Genomic DNA, 27,438 nt, shown 5'->3' with positions numbered 1-27,438 from the left:
TTTTGTTAAAATTGCGACTTATGCCCTTTTAATATTAAGCTACAATTCATATAGTTTCATTCGTTATACTTTAATAGAATTCCATTGTTGTCATCCATCTACAAGTTAACAGCAGATGTAGCACAACTTCATTGGTTATCAACAAATTAAAGTTTTAATTTTATCACAACACGCCTGTCTCATATTCAATCGGAATTCTAAATTTTTTTAGGAGACTGCCATACATAATTTTGGTGACATATTGTTTATTAAAAAATTGAATAAGCATAAAATAAGTATTCAACGTGTATTTTAACTGTTAAATTAATTTACATAGTTTGCTTGAGATGTACCACTCCCATACAATCCTCTAAAAATAAAAGTAAACCTAAATAAGGTAATGTGAATTTACTGCACTAAATCTCATATCAGCTAAAGACCCCATGTGTCAAAGCCTAAATAAATAAAATGGAGTCAAAAATGAGTAAAGGATAATATGATGAAATGGAATAAAAATAAAAATTTATTTGAAACAAACATTTTATTTAAACTACATTTTGAAAATAAAAGAAATAGACATATCGGTGATATCGTACTAAAAAAATGTGATTAATCGATGTACTCATGATATATGTTATTTTTTCTCCTTATTTTTATGTGTATATTGTAAAATCGATTTTTTTTTCAAGATACACGTATTGGCCCCCCATCGACGATATACTAATTATACACGTAACCTCAAATGGATATAAAAATAATTAGGCTATTTTATTCATTGTGTTATATGGTATTAAAATATAACCCTGAAATATTATGAAACCTGAGTAACCACATTTCTATTTCACTGCTAGATGAATCAACAAAATCGTAGTAAAATGAATAAATTAAAATTGACAATTTTATGTGAAAAGCGAGAAATAATTGGCGTTACAATTGCTCGTATAATTTTTTCCTCCATGATCACCCGAACCATGTTTACTTTCATATACAATGTATTCTTTCCCCACCTTAATGATTTGCAATCCCCACCGCGTACCCCATCATATAGAATCTCCAATGATTCCGCGTAACCACTGCTGCTGTCGACCTGCGCTCTCTCTGTACAATTAAAAAAAAACAATTACGGCGGCGTACCCCGTCGGCAACAGTATAATCTATACAACAACAAACAACGTGTTAAACGCCGTTCCCGTGCGGAACCGTCTTATACCTACCGTAGTAGGGTAGTAGTAGTGCGTGGTCCGTGTGTGTAGTATTATCATTAGTGGGTCTCTTATTAAAAAATTTAATATTAATAAAAATTTTCAAGTTAATAAAAGAGCGGTGTTTATTATGCCGACATTGACAGCCGGGACACTGACTTGTGGTCGATGAACGTCGTTTGTGTTGTCGTCAGTTCTATCTTCAGCGCCTCTCGCTCCGTCTCACTCTGTAATCATTGCGATGATACTACAACTGATATCGCGGCCGCCGATGCCGCTGATATTCTTTTATTGATAACTAGCCGACTAGTATAAACAACAACAACGCCGTCGTATCCAACACCGGAACGAACGACGGCGTCTTTTTACCAACCAGTATACCCGTAATCGTACAGAATATTATCATAAAGTAGATTATTGTTCTAGTTATTTGTCGTATTATAGAAGTAATATAATTGTAGTTATAATTAACGTTGGCGTAATTACCGCGGAAAGCGGCCAACCGCGTTATCCAAAAACCGGAAACGTCTACTGATAAAAGTTGCCAGTGTTTTTTTGTTAAAAATAATCATATATTTCTACAATTTCAAAAACTTTTTGAGTTATATAATGACTGCAAACATGTATAGAGTTGGAGGTAAGTGTTCATTAAAATTTTGATTAGTTATTTTTAACAGCCGGTTTTTTCAGACTATGTGTATTTTGAAACATCTAATGGATCACCATTTCAAATTAGACGCATTGAAGAACTGAACAAAACTGCCAATGGAAATGTTGAAGCAAAAGTTATGTGTTTTTTTCGTCGATGTGATCTTCCTAGTACATTAATTGTTTTAGCTGATAAACATCAACAAGGTTTGTAGTATTAGTTTAGTATTTTTGTTGAAAACATAAAGAATATAACATTAAGCTTTTTTTTCAGTGGCATCCTCTACATTAGATGATTGCCGTGGGATCAAAAAAAATTCTGTCATGTCTATTAAACCTGGAAAAGATGGTAGTACACAACAACAAGATTCAGTAAAAGATTCCAATTCGAATGAAAATGATGAAAATCCTGTTGCTATGGATTGTACTTCTGCTACTGATGGTGAAGAAACTAAGGGATACCTTACAACTCTAAGTGAAAATGATAGCAATATAAAGAAAATAGATGCACCTAATTCTTTATTACAACATAGACTGAAGCAAAGAGAATTATTTTTATCAAGACAGGTAGAAACTTTACCAGCTACTCACATTAGAGGGAAATGTTTTGTAACTCTTTACAATGAAACGGAGTCATTTGAGAGCTATTTAAATAAAGAGGTATTTATTATTCATAAAATAAAATCATTTAATTTTCTATGAGGACATTTTATTAAAATCTAATTGTTTAATATGAACAGATTATATAATATTAAGGTTTAAAAAAAGTTATTAGGAATTTTCTTGGGCGTTATTTAAATATGTTACAATTAGAAAGCAAATTAATATGCTTTTATACAATTTTTTGAACCATTTTAAAAAGATTTGTGTATGTTTGTTGTAGACATATGTAGTAATATAGAAATATTTTTTGTTTTAAGGGGGAATAAACTATCTTATTTCCCCAATGCATAACCCTAGTTATAACACATACATTTTTCAAGCTAATTAATATAAATTTGTTTTGGCTTGTAGGGTTGTCAACATTATATATTTTTAGCTTCGATGCGAAGCTGAGAAGGTATTAATTTTACTGTGTTTTTTTTTTTTTTTTATCTCTGTTGCCACTTTTTCTCAGCTCTCACTGGACCTATTTCTTTCAAAAGTACGTCAAAAGATCACAAATCGTATCTAGTTGGAGACATTACCCTTATAAATTGAAAAAAATTCCTTCGTTCCCCGAAAATGGGGGAAATATCCAAAAAATTACAAATTTCGGTAAAAAAATCGGTAAATTTTGTCATTTTTTTCACTTTTTTTTCTTAAAACTTCCATAACTTTTTGAAAAATAAACAAATCAACATAATTTTTTTTTCTACTAAAACCTTAGATATTTCCTTTTCGTTTGATATCATTTTGTTGAAAATCTAACACTTAACCTGTACATGGGGGGGATTTAAAATAGCAACTTTTTACAAGAACTAACTTTTTCAACTTAATTTTTGAAATTGTTCCGGAAATACTGCGTCCTTTAAACATATATCAAATTAAAGCTTATTTTATGTGCTATAAAATAAAAATAAAAAAATTTGTCCCAACGACCTTCTATGCGCAAATGGCTATCGTATTCAAAAATATGCTATTTTAACAAATTTTTTTTTTTTAAATTAAACAATATCTACAGATTTGCATCGAAGCGTTTTTTATGATAGTGATTTTAATCACTGTCAGATATCATCTATACTGGACTCAACTATGCCACGACCTCACTGTGCTGGGTTTTTTTATTATCTTATTACTTAAAATTATTTTCTATTAATTTTTAAATTTATAAGAAAAAAAATGTTTGTATTAACCCTTTTTAAATATTAACTAGTTTGATACATATCTTGAATTTTCTTATCTAATAATGTAATGTTCATATTACCTTACATATCAAATCTAGTTATCTTTAAATATGATCTAACATATTTTGTATTTTAAGTGTAAAAAGTATTTGATTATACTTAAATAAATTTAATAGTTTTTTCAAATCAATATTGTCCAAATTTAAGTGATATTATATCATATACAAAAGAGTATCAATTTCAAAAATTAAATATTAAACGTTATTTTTATCATTAACATTAGAAAAGTATGAACATTAGTGAGAATATGTTACAACAGATCATACTAAAATTTTTTTTTATTTTATATAATATATAAACATGGTTGTAGATATCCTAGGATTGTATTCTGTGGGTTTATTATAATAATAATATCAGAAGACTACTAGATTTTAAATAAATAATAATTATACTTAGATAATGTCAAAATAAAATATTTTCAAATTATGTCTTATAATAAATAATACAATGTTAATATTTGACATATATATATATATATGTGTGTATGTGTGTGTGAGAACCATTGATGTTTATATGATACCACTTCCAGGGTCTAGAGGCAAATACTGGTATCATTTAATATTAACATTAGGGAAACTTAAATTAAGTAATGAGTTGGTTGAGATGTGTTTTTGTCATTGTGTGCGTTTGAATCATATGTGTATTTAGTTTATATATGTTTCTGTTTGAGAATTTTTAACATGGATTCTGTGTGTGAATAATAATATATATTGTATATAATAGTATTGTATTTTTGTTCTGTTCCTGTTGTTGTCTGTCAATTTCTACAAGTTTTTAGGGGCCTGTCCTTGATTATCAGTCAACAAACAGGAGTAGAGATTAAAAAAAATATCTTATCAACTAAAAATTCAGATAATTTTAAAAATATTTAAGTGTTAGTGGCGAAAATATCTAAAATGTTGTTTCTGTAATTATATTAGTAGACGCCATCATTTTTGTAGAGTAAACACTCAATTTTTCTTTCTTTGTTTTTCGCAAGATCTTATCATTATTAAACGGTTTCTAATATCAATTTGATTTTTATAAAACCCTTTGATTATATAACAGTTTGAGATGCCTAAGAAATGAATGAATGAAATGAAGAATGAAAGTATGGATTAAGTTTCAAAACTTATAGAGGAAGTATTTACTTTGAGACTTGAGTGTAGCAAATCTCATTTAAGCTTTAGAAATGTTGAAGAATCACTCTCAACGTCTTCTGGTGATGATGCTTATCCAGTTAATCAATGGATTGTAGAAATGGTTAGTGTACTACGTAAGTCTGACCCTGAGAAGTTAATTTATGGTAAACGTTTATTAATAAAGAAGAAAAATAGTGCAATTTTATGAACTTTTATGCTAGAATAACTAGCAGTTATGAAAAAAGTATTAAACTTTTAAAACAAATATTGCAAACAGCTTCTGAATATAGATTACACATCAAATAGAGCAATTGTTAATTTCTACGTACAGATATCAAATATCTAGGATATCGAATTTGTAAAAATACTGTAAGACCTTCAATATTGAAAACTGCTACAGTTATAAAGTTAAAGTCTTCACCTAATTCAATAAACGCAATGAAGATTTTTCTTGGTTTTACTGGATATTTTAGAAAAATTATAAAGGACTATTCATTGATTACTAAATCTTTGACTGATATATTACATAATGGAGTTAAGCTTAAATTTGGAAAAGAAGAACAAGATGCCATGGCATATGCTGAAGAAAAAACTGGTGGATAATCCAGTTCTACATATATATAATCCTCATGCTGAAACGGAACTACATATAGACTCAAGTGCTAATGGTTTTGGGGCTATATTATTACAAAATGATGCTTATAATAGTAATTTTCATCCAGTATACTATTCTAGCAGGAGCACCATTGATGCCCAAAGAAGTACCATAATTATGAACTAGAGGTACTTGCTATTATCGAAGCCTTGAAAAAGTTTATCTCTTAGGTATGCAGTTTAAAATTGTAACTGACTGTGCTGCATTCACAATGGCTATGAAAAAAAAGACAGTTGAACACCGTATGCTTAGTGATTGAAAATGAATTTTTGATTAAATTACGCAGAGCTTAAGAGATGGATACAGAGGTTAGTGCTTTAATGGAAGTACTAGCTATTTCAACTCATCAAAACTATTTAATTGAACATGGTCTACTGTACAAAATAAAAGATGACTAAAAATTGTTTGTTGTCCCTAGATCTATGCAAAAGAAAGTAATAAGAAAAGCACATGAAATAGGGCATTTTGGATGTAAAAAAGTTGAGAAACTATTGAAGAAAGAATATTCTTACCGAGAAGCATCGGTATGACACCATACAAGTTGGTATTTGGTGTTGAGATGGGACGTCCTCAATATTTTGAACTGACTAAAATAATTACAGAGGAATATATACTTTTGTAGAAGATAGACATGAATTGCGCCAAGAAGCAAAAAAAAACAAATATATAATGCTCAAGAAGAACAGCAAAAAACTTTTAATAAAAAAAGAAAGGAAGCACGTAAGTACCATCTAGGTGATTTTGTTGCTATTCTGAAAACACAATTCAAACCACAATTCAAACCACTTTCTAAAATTTGAAAAATGTTTTTGTGCCCATACCAAATAACCAAACGTAGAGGCCCAGACAGATTTGAAATTGTCAAAATCGGTGAAGCTGAAGGTCCCATTAAAAAATCATCTGGTGTTGACTACATGAAGCCATGACTGTCAATCAGTCGAGATGACTGATCAAGAAGATGGTCGAAATGTGGGTATCATTGATGTATAGATGGCACCACTTCCAGGGTCAGGAGGCAGATAGTGGTATCATTTAGTATTAACATTAGGGAAACTTAAATTAAGTTACGAGTTGGCTGAGATGTGTTTTTGTCATTGTGTGCGCTTTTATTCATATGTGTATTTAGTTTATAAATGTTTTTGTTTGTGAATGTTTAATATGACTTCTGTGTGTGAATATTGTAAATAATATTGTAAAAATATTGTAAATAATAGTATTGTGTTTTTGTTCTGTTCCTGTTGTTGCCTTTCTATTCTCACGTATATAAATTATCTAAAGATGTTCCCACAACATGTATTCTAAGAATAACCATGTAATTTTTAGTGGATATATTTGATAAACCGCTTTAACTATTTGAATAATGCTTAGATTAAAATAAAATTTTCATTGGTGTTATTTAATTAATTACCTCACTTTCAGCATATTTGTTTTTTAAAAATCCTACAATTTATAAAAACTAAGGTATATAATTATGATATCACATTTTTTTTATTTTTGATAATATTCTAAAACATCTATATTTAATTAAAGCTAATACAATGTACTTCAAAATGAAAAAAGAAAAACTACCCGAAACCTTGATATCTAGTGTAGTTATTGGAAATTACAGCCAAAAATAATACAATTTTTAGTAAAACTAGACAATTTTGCATATTTACAGAACACTACATCATTTTAAATTAAAGCTTGTTAATGTAATATAATATTAAGAAAAATATTCAAGTTAATTGTTCTCTTGAGTAATTAGGTTTATAATTCAAAAATCATGTAATTTTTGGTAAATTTTTTTAAACTTGTTTCAAATTCATATCTAAGCATTTTTAGACAATTATTTCAATCACTGACAGATAACAATCAATACTTATCTAAAAAATGCCTCAACCCCACTATGTGGGATTCTGACTGTACTTAATTTTTTTTTTTTATTATTAATTACACCTCTGCATATGTATTTATAACTCTTATACATTTTTAATAATCTTTCAGGATACATTTTTCTATTGTTTAGTATTTGATCCTAATCAAAAGACCTTATTAGCTGATAAAGGGGAAATTCGAGTTGGTCATAAATATCAAGTAGAAAACCTACCTACACCAAATAGCAGTAAAATTAATACTAATAATGCTACAAATGATTGTTGTGAAAATAATGGAGGTATAATAAAAAAATTCAATAATACATTTCTATTTTTAATTAATAATATAAACAATTAAAATTAATGTCTTTTATCTTTATAAAAATATTTTAGTTATTGAAAAATCTGATAATGATAATAGAGATATTGCTGAATTAGAAACTCTTGTTTGGACTTCAGCTCATCAATTAACTGATCGTCAAATTGACCAATTTTTAGTTATATCTAGGTAAGCGTGTCAAAAATATTTTCATTAAATAAATTTGTAGTTCATCTTATTATTTATTACTTTTTAAAATATTTAGATCATTAGGAACATTTGCTCGGGCTTTAGATTGTTCAAGTTCTGTGAAACAACCTAGTTTGCATATGTCAGCAGCTGCAGCTTCTAGAGATATAACATTGTTTCATGCTATGGATACTTTACATAGGCACGGGTATGATTTGGGAGCTGCTACCTGCTCTTTAGTACCTAGTACTGGTCCAGTATTATGTCGTGATGAAATGGAAGAATGGTCAGCCAGTGAAGCCAATTTATTTGAAGAAGCTTTAGAAAAATATGGCAAAGATTTTAGCGATATCCGTCATGATTTTGTAAGTTAAGGTTATAATTATTTGTGTCATTGTACTTCTATTTTAAAAATAATTGATTCAGTTCAAATTCATTTTAACTTTGATGCGAAGCTGAGAAGGTATTGGTTTTAGTATAATGCATAATTATTTTTTATGTCCATGAAACTTTTTTAGCTCTCACCGGACTGATTTTAATGTTTACTTCATCAAATAACTCAATTTTAATTTAATTGAATCTTATGTCAGCACAAATTGAATAAAACCTCTCAATTTTATAAATTCAGAAAAATATCACAAAACTATGATACTATGTAATGAATGGCATTCTCAGAATTTTTTCTTTACATAAATTACTATAACTTTTTTTTTAAATACTGATACACCAATGACATTTTAATAAAATTTAACCTTTTTTTGGTATGCTTTTTGTGAAAATTCAAGGAAAAATCTATATACAGAAAGGTTTTAAAAGTGAGACTTCTATGCATGTAGACAATTTTTTTTTCAACTTAGTTTTTGAAAATAATCCGGGATGACTGAGTTATTTAAACCTATTTCAAATTAAAGCTTTTGAAATGTATAACAATGTTAAAAAGAAATATCCTGACAATTGTTTTACTATCAAAAATCAGCCATAAAAGTTAAAAAAAATTTCCACAGTATTTCTGTAAAGCAGCTGTGCTGATATGCGACCACTGATTTCGAATCGTGAGGATCTAGGAGTAGGACTCTTTGGATTCTCAAGTGGATCCACATTCTGAGTTTGGTTCATGGTTTACCTGATGTTAGGATGCTGGATAGTGTCATCACTTATGCAGGATTTTTATAAGTGATTATAAACCGCAAAGAATTGACTTAACTCTTATGATAGAGAAATCAGCGCGACCTGTTTTAGAAGAACCTAAGGGATTGGTAAAGGTTCCTTAGTATATTGTACATGTGTTTCTTTTTTATGATCATGATTAATTAACCCCTGACTTTTGCAAAATACTTAACCCACCTTTATATGACGCATTCTACACTTTTGGGTTTGGCTAACAGGGGAGACCACACCGTCATGTGTCTCAGCTCTTGATTAATTTCAGTCTGAGTCACAGCATGGTGTTGTGAATTATAGAGGTGGCGTAAACTACACTCAAGTAATATCTAATGACAGTTTCAAGACGGCGTGCAGAATGCTAGTTTTAAAATAAAATAAAGTATCGTCTCTATTTGTCTCAACTAAGCTGTCTCTTATTAATGCCGAAACCCCACTGTGTTGGTTTTTTTTCTTTTAATTTATAAGATTTAATTTTTTTAAATTAGCTACCATGGAAAACTCAAAAGAATATTGTTGAATATTATTATATGTGGAAAACTACTGATAGATATGTTCAACAAAAGCGTGTTAAAGCTGTTGAAGCAGAATCAAAATTAAAACAAGTGTATATACCTAATTAGTGAGTTAAGATTAAAAAAAATATATGATATATATAATTTTTTTAATACTAATTCAAAACTCACATTACATTTTAGTAATAATAATAATAAAAATCAGCAAATTACTGGCTCTAGTACTGCAGCAATTAAATCTTCAGCCCATCATAATCAAATGGTTAATGGAAATTCAAATGCCTTAGAATTATATGGTTCTGCTGGTAAAAATTCAAGTGGAATATCAACACCTGGCCAATGTGATTCTTGCGACGGTTAGTTAAGTATCTGTTTTGTTTTTCCTAAGGAATTCTTCATTTCTTTTTTTACAAATATTTGTTAATTTAGTGTTCATACAACAAATGAAATTAACAGAAAAAAGTCTAAAACTTGTATGAATATTTATAAATTAAGATTGAAAAATAGACTAAATTATCAACCCCATACTATCTTATTGACCTAATTGGTTTGAACCTATTAATAAATAAGACCTAATTGGTTTTATTTATATTTTTCTTATGGGTGGAAAATGTTATAATAACATTATAATTGTAATATATGAAACAAAAGTTTTTATCAGAATGTAATCAAAAAATATACAATGTTAATCAATAAATATTTGTTAAACACAATATTGAGCGTTAAAAGGATGGTATAAAAAACTGTGTTTGCAAAAATTAAATATTGAAACTATTCCTTAATTTCTAATGAATCTATCTGTTCAATAATCTTGGACTTAAAATTAACCCTCAAGGAAAAAAAAATGTGTTAATACCTGTCTTAAACCTTAGTAAATAATCAATATTTTTAAACCTGATATATGTGACACTTAAAAAATAAGTCATTAAAGAAAAATAACAATTTTCAGTTAAAAAATATTTAAATGCTGCTTACGCCTTTTTATGTATTATAGGGTGATATTATTATTAACTATAAAAATGTTTTAACATTTAAAATGTTGAATTATATTAATTTCAATTTTAACATAATATGTAAAAAAAACATTAAGGACCATTGTGGCCACCCAAAAATAAGTATATTTTTTATAAAAAAAATCATTATTTAATAAAAGGAGGTAATATTTTTAATAAATTACTCATTATATATATATATATATATTATGAGTTTTATGCTTGGTTAAAGTAAATTTATAACATTTTCCTTTAGCTACTATGTCTACACAATGGTACCCTTGGTCCAACAGTAATAGTAATGGAATAGGTAGCACATTTTTGTCTACTGTAACATTGTGTCATGACTGTTGGACATATTGGAAAAAATATGGAGGACTTAAATCTAATGGTGGTAATATTAGTAAAAAATCTGCTACAATTACCAACTCAGGGAGCATATCTGGCGATGAAGGTTTGTTTTTTAATAAACAATAAAATTAAATTAAAGATAATATTGAATTTTTTTCTTATATTTACAGATAGACCTCTGTCAAATGCTTCTGCAACATCATTAGTAATGAATCAAAACAATCAAAGTGGGGGATCTGGAAACAACCCAAAATCTATTCAACAACAGTTGTATACAGCTCCGCACAGATGTACAATAATAGGGTGTGGCAAGGAATTTAAGGTTAAAGCTCAACTCTTAAGACATTATAGTGGCGCTCATGGTATAGGTATACGTGGAGATTTAGTTGTACCTGGACCTGGTGGTACACAACCACAAGTACAACAACAACCTCAGACATTGCAACAACATCAAAATCATTTGTTGAGTGGTAGTGCTGGTGTGAATCTTTCTCAACAACAACAAGGCATCAATTTTGGTGTTTCAAGTGGACAAAATGCTGCTTCAAATCAACAAACTGGTGGTGGAGTTGGAGGTCGCCCAGTAATGAAAACACGAACAGCTTTTTATCTAAGATCTACACCATTAGCTAAAGCTGCTAGAAAAGCTTGTTCTTTGCATAAAATACCTGGTAGTGTTACTACTGGTAATGCTCGTCCACAGAGAGCATTAAGACCAAGACATGTAGCACGATCACCTTTCTCTTCAATACCTGTTGCACACACTGTAAAACAAGAATGTAAATAAAATGATAAATAATTCACTATAAATAAAATATTTTTTATTTATTAACTTTTTTTAAAATTTTAGGTCAATTGCAATTACAAAATAAAACAAATGCAGAATTGAAAGCTTACTTAAAATCATTATCTGGAAGTACTGGACCAAGAGTTCGACAAGGTGTCACTATGGTCGCTAATGCTTTGGCAGCATCACGAAATAGAGAACTTACAGTTCCTGAGTGGTTGCGTATTGGAGGTCAAACCCATAAACAAAATAAATATTTGGCATTTCCAAAACCACCTAAAGCACCAGGTTATGAATCTTGATAAAATTAAATGTGAAACATATTAAAGAAATATAAATATATAACTTACTATTTAATTATAGACGGAAGCTTGATGTATGAAAGAGTTCCAAACAAAGAACAATTATTACATATTCAACAACAGCAATTGGTAAACTATAATATGTTGTACAGATTTTAATGTAAACAAATACAATTTTTATTTTTTTGCAGCAACAGGGTGGTGGATTTATTGATCTGTACAATACTAATTCAAAAAGACGAAATTATGAAGAATCTAATGGTAATTAAAATTTAACTTCAAGTACTAAGAAAAGTCTAAATAAAAATTATAATGACTTTTTTTATAGGAGTGGTTCCTCAAGCTGGACCTCCTTCAAAGCGTATGCATAGAACATCTTCTAATAATTCAGTTCAACCTTCTTCATTAACTAATGCTACTGATAGTTCTACTCAAAGATCTAGCACAAATACTAATGTTTCACCCTCTTCAGCACAAGCTTCAGCAGCTCAACAACTATTTAACAGCGGAGTACCATCTAATTCAGCAGCAGCTGTTGCTGCAGCTATTAATCATTTGTCTCACAATCCCTTGTTGGCTCAATTAGGAGCAACCTCAGGGTCTGGCACTAATCAAGCACAAAATCAACAACAATTGCTCAATGGTACTGGGGTTCCTACGGGAGCTACAACCCAATGTACTAAGTTACCAACAATTGGCAGAACACCATCCATGCAGAGAACTGGGCGTAAACATGTTATATCTTGGACTGATGCACCAGATGACCTTTACTACCTTTCAAATTCTTACTCAAAGTAAAGAATATTTTATGAATTAATTACTTGTGGCTAATATTATTTAAAATTATAATATTTAACTCAAAAAAGCACACTAAATACTGAAATATCATGTGTACATTTTTCGGGAAAAAGTTACTATCATTAGCACTAAAACATTAATATGATTAACATTACTGCCAAAATACATAAGTACAGTTTTTATGCCTTAGAGTTAAACATTTTTAGTTTAAATAAATATTATAAATATAGTTTTAATTTAAAAAAAATAAAGAAATTTACTTATAAATATATTTCATATTTTTAATTTTATCTTAAAATGAATTTTATTGTTTTAATATATTATCATATAATGTTTTTTAGAACATGTAGGAAACAAATGACTGGTAAAGAGTTACGACGTGCAGCACGAAAACCTTGGCGACCTATTCAAATAGTTCCAGGAGTTAATAGAGCTGGAGGTCCACCCACGTCTAATGCAGCAATGTGTTTAGCTATGCCACCATCTGTGCATCAACAACCGCCTACAATAGCAGATGCTATTAGTACTCTTGGTAATCGCCCCATTATAACAGCTTCAAGTTTGGGAGCTGTTCCTTCAATAATACCTCCTGTTGGAATCTTACCACCCACTTCTGCTACACCACCTGGATTGGTACCTTCTAGTGCTAGCGTATTGGCTGCAGCAGGATTGATGCAACAACAACACACAACTGCAATTAAAGATTTTTTGGCACGAGCTGGTGGTGGAAGTGGGCACTAAAATATAACTTTTTCAATTAAACAGAAATTAAATGTAACCTTTATGACATTATTTTTTTCTGCCTAGATTAATTATTTTCACTTATTGTTTTTTTTTTTTTTACTATTTTAATTTTTTTTATACATTGATTTATAATGCGCGATTGTTTCCCACTACATACATATATATTTAAATATTTTTGTTTCTGTTAAGACATCAAAATTATGACTTCACCATTAAAACACTAATAACTATTTATATCTCCATTACAACGTTTTGAAAATGTTATTTTTTGATGAATTTTTTTGTGCTCGCGAATATAATTAGCTGTAAGTGTATATAGATTCGATTTAAGACAATTTTAATAAATGTAACAACATAATTTTGAAATGATTCCAAAATATAAAAATTAAAAATAAATATTCTTTGTTTATTTGTTCTTTTTACTATATAATACACTAGTACTAAATACATGGATGGTGTATAAATATACAGTCAATACACAATAATAATAAATATTATTCAAATATACATTATTTCAATACATTTTTTTTTATTAATTTCTTTACACAAAATACACACCAATCCAAATCAAATAGTAAAATACTAAATAGACTATCTTACTCGAACATTTAATTAAGAAAAAAATATAATATATGTTGCTACTACATACAGCTAAGTATGTATAGTAAGGCACAATGTGATTTTCAATTTTTTAACAATATCCTAACTTATAAAATTATAATAAATTTAATAAAAGACAGTCATTTTGTTGGTTGATTATTATCAACAATAACACATTTTTATTAATACCTAGCAGCTGATGAAGTTGAACAGTTCTTGGAAAGATTCAGAGGGACATCTAAAAAATAAAAATTTAACTTATAAGTAAGAAATAAATGACATGAATATAATAATTAGGTAGTTTTAAATTTCAAAAACTTAATATAATATTATTAACGTCATTAATAATAGTAAATGATATCCAACTTTAGTTATAATTTTAATAACCAAGTAACTTAAATTAAATTTTTTATTCCATATCAAATTGGCAAAGGTTTTAGAATATTTTTAAAATGATTTTTTACTCACCTATGTCATCAGAAGTGCCTGCAATATCTACAGTAGCAGAAGATAAATTGGAGTTACTAGTATGTTTATGATGTTGATTAAACAACAAATTACTAGGAGATACTACCCTATGATGCCTGGGTTGCTGATGATAAGAAGGACTACTAAACAAAGAGGAAGACACAGATGTTGAAGAGGTTATAGGAGAACATGGTGAATAGGGAGCTACAATTAAAGGAGAGTGAGGTGACTGTTGTAATGAAGAAGGAGTTGATGAATGATGATGAGAGGATGGCAGTAGCATCATATTAGGATAATTAGGAGACAGACTTGTACCAAAGAGATGTGATGGTGACCAACTCGAGGTTCTTGGTACAGATAAATGAGCAGGAGTTGGTTGTTGCAAATGATACTGTGGATGGAATAAAGATGGATGATGAAGATTATTTGAAGTGACAGTCAGTGAGTTAAAATTAGGATGATGTAATCGCTGATCCATTAAAATTATATTTCGAATTGAATCTAAATTGTTAGTTTCAGGAATACCATCTTTGCTATGCTTCAATAAATTTTCAACAGTTTGATGATACATCTGTCTTTTGGGAGACTGAATTATGGGTGGAGAGAACACTTTATGCCTTTGTTTGTTATGGGGCGATAACCGTTCAGGCATTGTATTTGAAACTACACTGGTAGATCCATTGGTATTTGGTCCTGGAGATCTTAAAAGTGTTCGCAATAATGATAAACCTTGAGGGTTTGAAATAATAGGTTCATCTGTTAATGCTAAATCATTATTGCTAATATGAGGTACATTAATAGGTGTAGAAGCTAATATGGCATTGATACTATGATTGTTGGCTTTTACTTTATGGTCATCTTTGCTGCTTAAACCATTTATCACAGATGGAGTACTAGCAGCAGCTGGAGAAGAAACATTTCTACGGCAATACTTTTTACTATTCGGGCTAAAATCAACAGGAGGAGATGATGCTAATGGCTGTTTATTCTGTACCCAATCATCAGTGTTGTTACTCAGTAAACGATGTTTACGAGGTGACATATTAGCAGCTATAAATGGACGACAATCTAAAGAAGTATCTCCATTATTTTGATGTTTACTCTCTTTTAATACAACTAGTTCCCATAAAGCATGCACTACAGCATATAAAGGTTGAGCTTTTTTCTTTATCTTTTTTTGACCTATATTGCCTAATTGAACAGTCTTTTCTTCTATTAGTCCATTAGTTTTTTCTTTGTTTTTACAAAAATCTTCTTTAATCACATAATTGAATTTTCGTTTCCTACCAATGTGGCTTCTTATAATCCTCAGTAACTTAAATTTTTTCCTTGCTTTCATTAAAAATTCCATGTGACAGTTGATTTGACGATTAGGAATCTTCATTTTTCGCTGTCTTTTTATTTTAAAAACATGTTGTTTGAACATAGAGTTGGGTAGTACTGTGGAAATATCATCAGAAGCTGTAAAAAAATGATTAATGAAGTTAAGTATTAACTTTAATAATATAAAAGGCTAAATTTTAAAATAATTTTTAAAAATACGAGCAATAAATATATATAAATTAGAAGAATAAATTGTAAATTGTGATATTATAATCATACAAGAATATATTTTTTTGTTTAATACTGATTTATATAAACACATATTTTTCAATGAAAAATGGTAAAGTTACTTTAATTCTTTAATTTTTTTTTATTATGAGCCGGTTTATTTCAATAAATTTAACTCTTATGAGTCTCTTTTAAATTTTTTAAATAAAATAATTTTTGCATCTGGTTCAGATGCAAAAAAGTTGTTGGAACAATACCCTAAAATTAAAATTATTTTCCAAAATAAATTTCATTTTTTAAAAATGTATTATTTTAATATAATAGTAACAGAAATAATGAAATAGTCTCGATAAAAATGTCTCATATATTAGTCTCAGATAAATTGATTTTATGAGTAACTCTTTTTTTCTTAATAGAACATTACTTAATGAACAGAATAGATCAGTACTTTTCAAACTGTTTAAAATGAATACCTATTAAATAATGTTCAATTTTTTGGTGACTCCTACCTTAAAGCGCTATCTTCCATTAGATACTTATGTGTAGACATGTACTTACTAATACTTTTCTGTATGTTTGCATTTTAATATAAATTTATTTCTATGTTTATTTTACCTGTATCCTAATTTGAAAATCTATAGTTATGTTGATATATAATGTTTTCTTGTTGATATTAAAATAATTTTATTACTTATAAAAAATAATTTTGTGTCTCATTTGTAACTTATAAACCAAAATCTTTAAAGATCTTCACAGGATAAGTGTAATAAAATTTCATAATACAACAAATCTTATGAACTATAAAATTGATTTAATGTTGTCATTAATAAATGTAATGATTTAATAATATTAATGAACGTCACATTAAATAAATAAAAAAATGGTGCTTGGAAATAGTCTATTGATTATTAGAGACATTGAAGATAGTTTATGCATATCATTTCGATTGGTGCAGGCAATTTTGAGTGATAAATTGGGCTTAAGAAAAGACAAATTTCAAAGACATAAAAAAATGAATTTTGAAAAAGATTGTTATGTTATTATCTATGAAACAATATTTTTGACTATCAGGACATAATGAAATGCATTATAACTAAAGATGAGACTTCGATCTATGTTTACGACCATGAAACAACTAATTAATTGAACAAATATTGTGCCAAAGGCCAGTGGAAACCAAAAGTTCACATCAAAGTCGCTCAAAAATCAAAGTCATATTGACAGTATTTTTTAATTAATGTGGTGTGGAGCATTCTGAAGTTTTTCTGTTAAACAAAACTATTAACGAGGAATATTATTTAGGTGTTATGAGTCATTTTTATGAAGCTGTTCTCAAAAATATGCCGAAGTTATGGCAAAACAGCTCTCGGTTTTTGCATGAGAATAATGCTTTATTTTCCACAGCACTAGTTCTTCAAGAGCGATTTGCCAAAAATTAAACAAATATTCTTCTACAACCTGCTTATTTGCCAGATTTAATTCTGTGTGACTTCTGGCTACTAAGTAAACTCAAAAAAAAAAATACTATTTTAACTTGACTGAAGAGATAATAGCCAAATCGTAGAAGGCTGTAAAGACCATTCTAAAGGAGGACTTTGCTAAATGCTATGATAATTGGAAAATTTGTTGGCATAAGTGTATTGCAGCAAAAGGGGATTACTTTAAAGAGGAAGAAATAGATTTGAAGAATAAATAAAAATTTAGAAAATTCACCTTTTAATGTGATCACAGTAATAGATATTTTTAACCTAATAAATATGTTGAATTTAAAATATTGTAGTTTATCAATAAAAAATAAATTGTGAAATAAACTATCTTAAATAATTAAAAGTCAACTATTAAAACCCTATTTATTATAATATACACAATAATATAATATAACAATGATTTAATATTATTAAATCACTTTTTAATCTATAAAAATTTTAATTTTAAAAATAATTTTATTTTTTAAATAAAATTATTTTAATAATTTAAAAAAAATTGTATTAGGTACAATTTAATTTTATGAAAGCTTTTCATAGTTTTAATGTACTTCGAAGATAAATATTTCATTGGGTGACAAAATAAAATACATTAATGCTTTTTCATCAATATACACTAATTTAGTAAATGGTGAAAAATGGTAATCCAGCATAAAAAATGTCAGATATATATATTACACAATAATTAAGAAAAATTACCCATTGATAAAAAATTATTTGATTTATTCATAATTATAAACTTATTTTGTTAATTTTTTAAACTGCAATTTTTATGTTTATATATATATATATAATTTGACATAAGAAACTATTAAAATTTGCTATAACAGACATAACAAGTGAAATTTAATAATAGATATTTATTTAAAAAAAAAAAACATACTAACTATGTGAAGAGAAATAAAAATAATAAATTAGATTCCATACAAATATCTTACCAAGACCTTCTTTAGAATTAGTCAATATTCCTGGCCAAGACTTTTTGTTGTCACTATTATATCTCTGTTGAACCTGTTGGTGAGTTTTAGAATGTTTAACTGGTATCCAACGACACGTTTCATCAATACCACACATTCGTTGATGAGCCAATTCAAAGATAAACTTTCCATCTGGATTTAAAAACTCACATTAAAAAATAACCTACTAGTGTATATAATTATTAAAATAGTACCCTTATAAAAAGTCAATCGCCCACCAATTGTATCTGTATTATTAGTAGTAGATTCAACAGTTTTTGGTAATCCTGAGTTACTAGGCACTCTTTTTGTTTCAGAATATTCACTTTCTACTGAGCCATTTCCACCACTTGTAACTGATTTTGGACTGGGGATTCCACCACTGCTGCTACTACTACTGCTCCTGCTACTACTACTTCTACTACTATTGTTTTTTAACCTTTGTTCTTGTTCATTTTCTTGATGGACCTTAACATCACTACTTAAGCTAGACGGTGATGTTGCGGTAGTTCCAGCTGCAGCAGCAGCTGCCATTGAAACAGCGACTGCCACAGTTGTATCGTCTTTCGTTGTAATAATCCTCTGACAATGTTACAAAATCGATGTGTCTGATTATTGTATTACAGAAGCTACTTGTGTTCATGTCGATACGTCTTCGGCTTACAACAAGCATACAACCTTCAAAAGCCGAATTCTGCCAGTGAGATGTCCGGCTGAGTGACAACTGTTGTGACCAACTATTGCCAGAGACGAAGACATGTGTGTCAAGTGTAGATGGCCACAAATTTGTTATCTTATTTAATTATACAAAAACTCCGCGAAAAATAGTTTTTATATACTAGAGATTGTTGAAAAAGTAAAAGTAAAAATAAGACGAATTAATTAGCACATATGCATATTAGTTATCAGCCGATTTGGCGGACGTCCGCTATCGAGCAAGAAAAAAAGACAAAAAAGTTAAACAGCCGAACGTCTGCGTTTAATAAAATGAATTCGAAAAAATCTATCGACGCACTTGATGAGCAAATTGAAATTCCTCACAATATTGTATTTATTATCTAATTCTACGCGTACAAAATGCCCATAATATAAAATAACTAATATCGTGTATTATTCAGTACGTCGTGTGAACATCTTGTATGTATGTTGATATCTCGAATACGGCAAACGGAAGACCAAAGCACTGTGCACGGCGCAGTGGGAAAAAATCACAACACGACGGAGCTATGTGAATACTTTTCGTATAATATTATTGTTATGGTATTTAACGTGACGATGCGCACCGTTTCGCATCTATGATGACTGTACACAAGCGATCCGATTAGGTGTGGAGGTACTTTCAGATTTTATTTCAGGTCAACGCTGATTTTGCAATGGCATCTAGTTTTATTTTTTCATTATTGATCAATCTTTTAAAAAGAGATTCATTTATGTTATACTTATAATATACATGTGTACAGATATTTTAAGGAAAAATTAACATTGTAAAATAAATAAAAATTCATGAGCAGAGTTGTCCTTCAATATTTTTTGTCAAAAACTATATTAAGTAATGATATTTTGTAGAATAAAAAAAAATTATTCATCGAGCTAATAGTCTTTAAAGATAGTAATTAGATTCTAATTATTATTTATTGAAAAATATGATAAATCGGGAATTACGTTTACCCCACGTATATGTTAGAGTGGTTTGTTTTCGTATTCCAAACACTATGATGAAGCCTTATCATGTGTTATCAAAATCTATCAGTTAACAAATGTAAAACGTTCAACAAAATGATAAAAGTTTAAGAACAAACTTATTTTATAAAGTACAATTTTGAGTTCATCATGAATGACAATAATTCTGGATCAAGCAGGTGATTATGATTAGAAATTATATACTAGTACTTATATCCTTATGAAAACTAAACTTTTGAAAGTTTTTATTAAATATTCTTTTATTTATTTTGATATGTATTTATTACTTCAATTAATTTATTGAATTATTGTACCCTCATTAATGTTGTTGATGGTGGTGTTACACTACATTTTGTATTGTTAGAATAAATAATAAGTGTATAATAAATATATTTAATGATCTTACTATTTTATCTTAAAGTTTTTTAAATTTGAATAGAATACATAAGTTAGAAAATAAAATTATAGTTTATGTTAAATGAATGATGGAAAAAAATATTTATAAATATCTAGTATAAATCTCTACTAATTTAATAAACTTAAAGTAGTTAAAACAATTAGCTTAATCCTGTATAGTTCTTTTAGCTCACTTATATAGTAAAATATAACTAGAAGTGTTATACTCATAAATATGTAAATACCTACATATTATTTGAATTTAAATAACCAAGATAATTTATAAATCATATTTTTAAACAAACAAAATTTGATTAGAGTGTAATTTTGAAATGAGACTTGTCTATTTTGGATTTCAATTATTTTTTTTATGATTTATACTCTATTATTTATTGTAACTATCAAACTATTTACTACTATTACTTCATTAGTTTCAATGCGAAGCTGAGAAGGTATTAATTTTACCATAATGTGTTTATATTTATATAATTTTTTTTTTCTGTTTTTAATTTTTCCCATGTCTTACTAAACTAAATTTGTTTAACGATAAGTTAAATTATTATAAATTGTATTTAATTAATGAAATAATTTGAAAATTTGAAAAAAGTTCCTTGTTCTCCATACAGATTACTATGTTTAAAATCATATTTTAAGATTTTATCAATTTTTTTTAAGTCAAAATAATTTTTATTTATAAGTATCATAGATATTTCTGCTTCATTAGGTACATATATTTTTGAAAACCTGACCCTTTACCTAACCACAGAGAAATTAATAATAACATTTTTTGAATGAAAAGTTAACCTTTTCAACTTAACTTTTATTAATGTTCCAGAAAACCTGATTTTATTTATATATAATTTATGCATATCCCTTCAACTGACATACTGGTTTAAAACTAGAAATATATGTATAAAAACCCAGCACAGGGGGGTCGCGGCACAGTGATAACGTGGCATAGTTGGATCAAGTATAATGATATCTGACAGTGATTAAAATCACTATAAAAAAAAAAACGCTTCAATGCAAATCCTTAGATAGTGTTTAATTTTAAAAAATTGGTGGATTATTCCAAAAGCTACATGATCTGCTAGTTCTTTATTAATATCCTGATAAAGATAAAGTATGTCGAATGAAAGAGCGATTATTAAAAAATATTATTTCTCATAAAAAAATTATGTTGATCCATACACTTTTCAATAAGTTATAGCATTATAAAGTTAAAAATGTAAAAAATAAAATCGAGAATTTTCACACAAAAATAGCATTTGGTAGCCACTTTCACCATGAAGACCAAATAAAGTCCGAATTTTTTTTTTTATATAATAAAGTAAATTACATTATCTTTAATTTAAGATATATATAAAAGTGTCAGACTCTCCAGAATACTTCCAAAAGTTAAGTTGAAAAAGTTCTACTTTCTATATGCATTTTTATGTTTGAACCCCCCCTGTATTAAGGGATATGGTCCGATTTATAAAACAAGTATGTCGAATTAAAGAGGTATATAAACACTATTTCTCATAAAAAAATTGTATTCATCCATACATTTTTCAAAGATTTATAGCGTTATAAAGTTAAATATATTAAAAAGAATTTTTTTACAAAAATCGTATTTTTTTTATTAACTTTGATGACTATTTTCACCATGAAAACAAAGTAAAGTCCGAAATTTTTTTTTTTAATATTAAAGTATATTACATAAGCTTTAATTAAAGATAAATATAAAAGTGTCAGTATTTCCAGAACACTTTCAAAAGTTAAGTTTAAAAAGTTAATTTTTTGCGAAAAAGTTGTCATTTTAAATCCTCCTCTGTGGGCAGGTAAAGGGTTAAATTTATGAAAAAAAATATACCAAATAATAGGTAAAGACATCAAGCATCTATAAAAAAAAAAATTATATTGATATGTTCATTTTTAAAAAAGTTATGGCTGTTTTTAGTAAAAAAAAATGAAAAAATATCGAAAATTAGCGATTTTTAAATTTGTAATTTTTTTGGAGGTTTCCTCCATTTATGGGGGACGAGTGAAATTTTTGAGGGTAATGTCTCCAACTAGATACGATTTGTGATCTTTTGACGTATCATTGAAAGAAATCAGTTTGGTGAGAGCTAAGAAAAAGTGGTAACAGACACAAAAAAAAAAAAACACATCATAGTAAAATTAATACCTTCTCAGCTTCGCATCGAAGCTAAAAGTAGAAATTTTTCAACTTAATTGGAAAAATGTTTTGAGAATCTTGCAAACTTCAAACATTTATTAAAGTTTAATATATGTTATAATATAAAACCTATTATTTAATAATAGGTTATATAATAAATTACAAGTTAAAAAATAATTGTATCAAAGACTTGTCTTCCGTATGTTAATGCCTAACTTTTAATAAGTAGCTTGTGTAATTAGTTTGAGAATAATAGGCTATTTCAATAAAAAAACTTCTATTTCTAACCTCTAAATTTAACGTATAGGATATTGCATGAAGAAAACACACCAGAAGATACTTTGCATGTCAAAAAAATGTAAAATTTATCATTCTTTTCAAATTTTATTAAATTTTATAGGGTGTCCCACGGTAATTTACTTATTTTAACATTAGAATTTATATAGTCAAATAAGTAAATCATGGTAGGATACCCTGTATATATTTATATATTGATGGTAGCTTTATATTAATAAACATATAAATAACTTTTAGTGGAGCTACTGATGAAGAAGAAACTGTATTAGATCATACTTTAACTATAAAACCTCCTCAAGCTAGAGTTCATAAATCAAGGCATAAAACTGCGAGTCATAAACATTCCAGAGTAAAATATAACAAATTTTCTTTTCAACTTTCTTAGAGCAATTATATATAGTAAAATTTTTAATATGGATTTTAATTTTAGGATCCAACAAAAAAACATCAGTCAAGACATTCAGAAAAAAGAAAACACAGACATGCCAGGTATAATGCTTATATTTCTGATCTTAATATATTAATATATTTTACGATGAGGGAATGTCATAGTAGTCCTAGTTAAATATTGTAGTATTAATTAAAAACTAAATCATTAGTATAATGTAAATTATAAAATACTGAATAATATTTTTTAAATTATGAAATTAAATATCACTTTTTTATTTGTTAAAGTTTTATGTATAAATAATATATGATGTAAGCAATTATGTTATGTAAAATTATCGTTAAAAACTTTTTGTGAATATTCTCAAAAATAGTTATTATATTTATTCTTTGAAAAACAAACATGTTTTTGTAGAGAATTCTTCATATTTTTGCACTGGAGAATAAAAGTATATAGCCTAAGTTAAAATCTATTCAATGAAAGTATAGCTATTATTCTCTTATAATTGGAATTCTTTTGTAAAACAATTTTTATATCTGTCAAATGCATATAATTTTATATCATGTATTTTCATGTATATGATATTTTATTTTTAGGGATGATGATCTTTCTCTTAGAAATAAAAGAACCAAGAAAGAAGATGATTATTATTATAACTTGAATTCTAGAAATTTAGATAGGACCGAAAATGAAGATTGGGATCATTTTAAAAAAAGGAGTACTTACAATCATGACAAATATTCAAAACATGATAAATATCCTAGAGAAGATGGACTGAAAGTAAGCATATTTTCAATGTTTGTGGATATCATTGTCTTTTACTCAAAATATTATATTGAACCTTTACTTCTTTATTGCAATTTTAAATCATATGAATCACTTCCTTTTTTGCTAACTTATAATGATCTCCACTATAGTAAACTAACATTCTACTATGCAAAAAATAATGAAATTCTCATAAGTGATTAAACATTTGAAGGGTGGTTGATAGAAATAATGTACAATGTAGCAATTTGTAAATTTTTTTTCTGATTCTATAAATAAAATTTAATGGTTTCATAGCATGTTATTTTGCAAAAAAAAAATTGCAATTCGAAAAAGTGATATGTAACACTTCTTGATTTAATTTTTTGCAGATAATGTGCTATAAAGCAATCTAATTATATTTTTACAATCAAAATATTTGTTTATAATTTTTTACTTTGCATGTTAATCATAGTCTACTTTCCCATAGCCCCTTCTTTTATTATATAAGTTGTGTAATTCATAAATTGTATATATATATATATATATATATATTTATGAACTTTTTATAGTATTCGATTATTTTTAAGTTTGATTTTAATGTGGTTTTAAATATTACTGACATCAAACAAATATTTTAAAATTAAAATTGCTTATTAACCTGAGTTCTAATTTATGAGCTTTAGATTTATTATTAAATTGCATGCACATACATTTATATGTATGAAATTTTTCATTTATAAAGGAAAATGATTTGAGAAATTTGTTACAAAAAAAGAAAATGGCAAAAGAAGAGAGATATCGTTCCTCAGACTATAAACATAATTATCTATCAAAAGAAATTAACAATATTGACATCAGAGAAGCACATGCTAAAGCAAAAAAACAACAAGAAGAAGATAGAGATACTAATCGCAAACATAGGGAACGGGACCAATATATTGAACAGTATTATAAAATGATTGATAGACCCAGTGAGTTATCATTTAGTTGACAGTATAGTGTTTTATGCTATTATCAATTTTTTTTGTATTTATAAAAGAATAGAAATTTTTAAATTTAACTGTTTATGTAACATTTGTATTTTGTATTTTTAGGGCCAGATGTTGTACCAGATTTAGTAGTGCTGTCAAATGAATCTTCTTCTGAATCTGATGAAGAAAGAGAAGAAGAAGATAGAGAAAATGAAGAAAAAAACAAAAAATCTAAACCTGAAGAAGATTCTCTAACTCCACCTCTTGAGCAAGCTAATGTAGTCACAGTTAACAGTGAATCAGATGAGTCTGACCGAGAATCTGGAGAAGAAACAGATAGTTCTGGATCATCTACTTCATCTTCTAAAAGTTCACAATCAAGTGGTATGATTAAATAGAATAATATTTTTGATTTATTATTAATGAAATAATTAATTTTAATTTGTAACATCACAAATTCGAAAGTGGACCGTTTATAATTTTTTGTTGTCTACTTATTTTTTAATCGCGCAAGAGAATGTGCGAATGAACCTTTTTCTGACACAGCGGTGTCAACAACTTATTATTTTTGCCGTTGACTGCAAGATAAGGCGACAAAAAAGAATAAATATAATTAAATTCGAATTGTTTATCGGGATTGATCCCTCCCAAAAAGACTGGCCGTTATTGATTTGAAATTACTGTTAGATTGGTGTTGGCTCTTTATCCATCTTTTATCATTGACCGTTCTAGCGGACACATGTTTGTTGTTTTCTTGTACCAGTTTTTTCAATGATTGAGTAGAGCTGCAAACTGCTAGGTCTTTTCGGCGAAGCATCTAGATGATCAGAAGGGGTGTCTTTGGAGACTGGGTATAGTTTTTTTTTATTTATAATTATATTTATGTAAGGAGCTGTATTTTATTAATTATTTTTATTTTATTATAAATTAACTTAATTTTATTTATCTGTGGAGAGCACGTGTTTCCTTTTTCTTCTAGCCAACATTAAGGAGCGAGTGTCCAGACTGCTCCTGTTGTTTTTCATTAATTTCCGATTATTATTAACGGGTGTGTTCCAATACCGTTCTTTATGTTTGTTATATTATTTGATTTTGTTTAAATATTATATTTTATTTATGTTTTCCTTCTCTTTGTGGACAATTCCATCTATGGTCTGGTAATCATATATGATAGGTGTGACACCTCGACTAGGTAGTAGCGACACTTGCTACTAAAGCCAGTCGTTATGCAAGTGGCAAACCATGTTGTTGTTGCAGGCCGGCAAAAAGCCCACTTGCAAAATATTTAGTATTTTCTAAGCTTAAGATAATTTAAATAAGCTAAATATAAAATTTCAATAAATAAATAAAGTTTTTTTATTTTTAATTAAAAGTGTCAGTTAGTTAAAATTATTATTATTTTGAGATAATTGCTTAAAATTTGATTTTTTTAATTTAGAAAAGTCCGATGAGAGTAGAAATAACTCTGTTAAAGAAGAGTCTAAATCTCCTGAAGTGGATACTGAAGTGCAAATGGATATTCCACTGGAAAAAAATTCATCACCGCCATTGTTACATAAAGAATATTTACCTGCTTTACAAGGTTGTAGAAGTGTTGAAGAATTTCAATGCTTAAACAGGTAGTTAAACAATTATTTTATATTTTATTTAATCTAATATAACATTTTTTTTTAAGAATTGAAGAAGGGACTTATGGTGTTGTTTACCGAGCTAAAGAAAAACAGACAAATGAAATTGTTGCTTTAAAGCGCTTAAAAATGGAAAAAGAAAAAGAAGGGTTTCCTATTACTTCTTTAAGAGAAATTAGTACACTGTTAAAATCACAGCATGACAATATAGTGACTGTTAGAGAAATTGTAGTTGGTAGTAATATGGATAAAATTTTTATCGTTATGGATTATGTAGAACATGATATGAAATCTTTAATGGAAACAATGAGACAAAAAAAACAATCATTTACAGCGGGTAAAATATATTATATTATTAAATCATATATACATATACAGGGTAATTTTTTTATCATAACCCACTCAATTAATTACAGAATAATAATAATTTAAAGATTTTTTTTTATTATTATCTTTAGTTACACATTATTCTTTTTAATTATTAACTATGTAATACTTTTTAAGTTCATCCCTTATGCCTTGTGAAAATGTCAACTTTGTTTTAGCTTCGATGCGAAGCTGAGAAGGTATTGGTTTTACTAAGATGTGTTTTTTTTTTTTTTTTTT

At 27.8% G+C, this 27,438-nt stretch overlaps 3 protein-coding genes across 5 annotated transcripts in view; 2 read left to right on the top strand and 1 right to left on the bottom strand.

Moving 5' to 3' along the window:
• Positions 1-1,115: 1,115 nt before the first annotated feature.
• On the top strand, positions 1,116-13,502 carry LOC126899385 (metastasis-associated protein MTA1). Its single transcript, XM_050674261.1, has 15 exons — positions 1,116-1,818; positions 1,872-2,036; positions 2,104-2,489; positions 7,478-7,646; positions 7,741-7,855; positions 7,932-8,220; positions 9,505-9,638; positions 9,715-9,887; positions 10,780-10,977; positions 11,045-11,653; positions 11,725-11,949; positions 12,025-12,092; positions 12,155-12,224; positions 12,292-12,757; positions 13,103-13,502. Exons 1-15 carry the CDS (start codon positions 1,791-1,793, stop codon positions 13,500-13,502), a joined length of 3,495 nt encoding a protein of 1,164 aa, XP_050530218.1. The 5' UTR covers positions 1,116-1,790.
• Positions 13,503-13,589: 87 nt separating this feature from the next.
• On the bottom strand, positions 13,590-19,812 carry LOC126899387 (uncharacterized). Its single transcript, XM_050674265.1, has 4 exons — positions 18,780-19,812; positions 18,547-18,717; positions 14,574-16,034; positions 13,590-14,343 (listed from the first exon to the last, which is right to left on the bottom strand). Exons 1-4 carry the CDS (start codon positions 19,096-19,098, stop codon positions 14,288-14,290), a joined length of 2,007 nt encoding a protein of 668 aa, XP_050530222.1. The 5' UTR covers positions 19,099-19,812; the 3' UTR covers positions 13,590-14,287.
• Positions 19,813-20,162: 350 nt separating this feature from the next.
• LOC126899386 (cyclin-dependent kinase 11B) overlaps positions 20,163-27,438 on the top strand; it is an 11,520-nt gene continuing 4,244 nt past the window's right edge. The window contains exons 1-9 of one of the 3 annotated variants that reach the window (XM_050674263.1): positions 20,163-20,423; positions 23,109-23,159; positions 23,336-23,447; positions 23,529-23,587; positions 24,083-24,266; positions 25,009-25,204; positions 25,328-25,588; positions 26,643-26,823; positions 26,880-27,169. In XM_050674263.1, coding sequence (XP_050530220.1) covers positions 20,395-20,423; positions 23,109-23,159; positions 23,336-23,447; positions 23,529-23,587; positions 24,083-24,266; positions 25,009-25,204; positions 25,328-25,588; positions 26,643-26,823; positions 26,880-27,169 — 1,363 coding nt within the window. In that variant the 5' untranslated portion in view covers positions 20,163-20,394. Of the gene's footprint in view, positions 20,424-23,108; positions 23,160-23,335; positions 23,448-23,528; positions 23,588-24,082; positions 24,267-24,975; positions 25,205-25,327; positions 25,589-26,642; positions 26,824-26,879; positions 27,170-27,438 lie in introns of all 3 variants that reach the window. The other 2 variants (XM_050674262.1, XM_050674264.1) reach the window with 2 other exon arrangements.

The sequence above is a fragment of the Daktulosphaira vitifoliae genome, unplaced genomic scaffold (assembly GCF_025091365.1).
Source record: "Daktulosphaira vitifoliae isolate Bord-2020 unplaced genomic scaffold, ASM2509136v1 Scaffold_2, whole genome shotgun sequence".
Lineage (NCBI taxonomy): Eukaryota > Metazoa > Arthropoda > Insecta > Hemiptera > Phylloxeridae > Daktulosphaira > Daktulosphaira vitifoliae.
The sequence above is the reverse complement of the archived record's forward strand: the minus strand, read 5'-3'. Positions and strand labels throughout refer to the sequence as shown.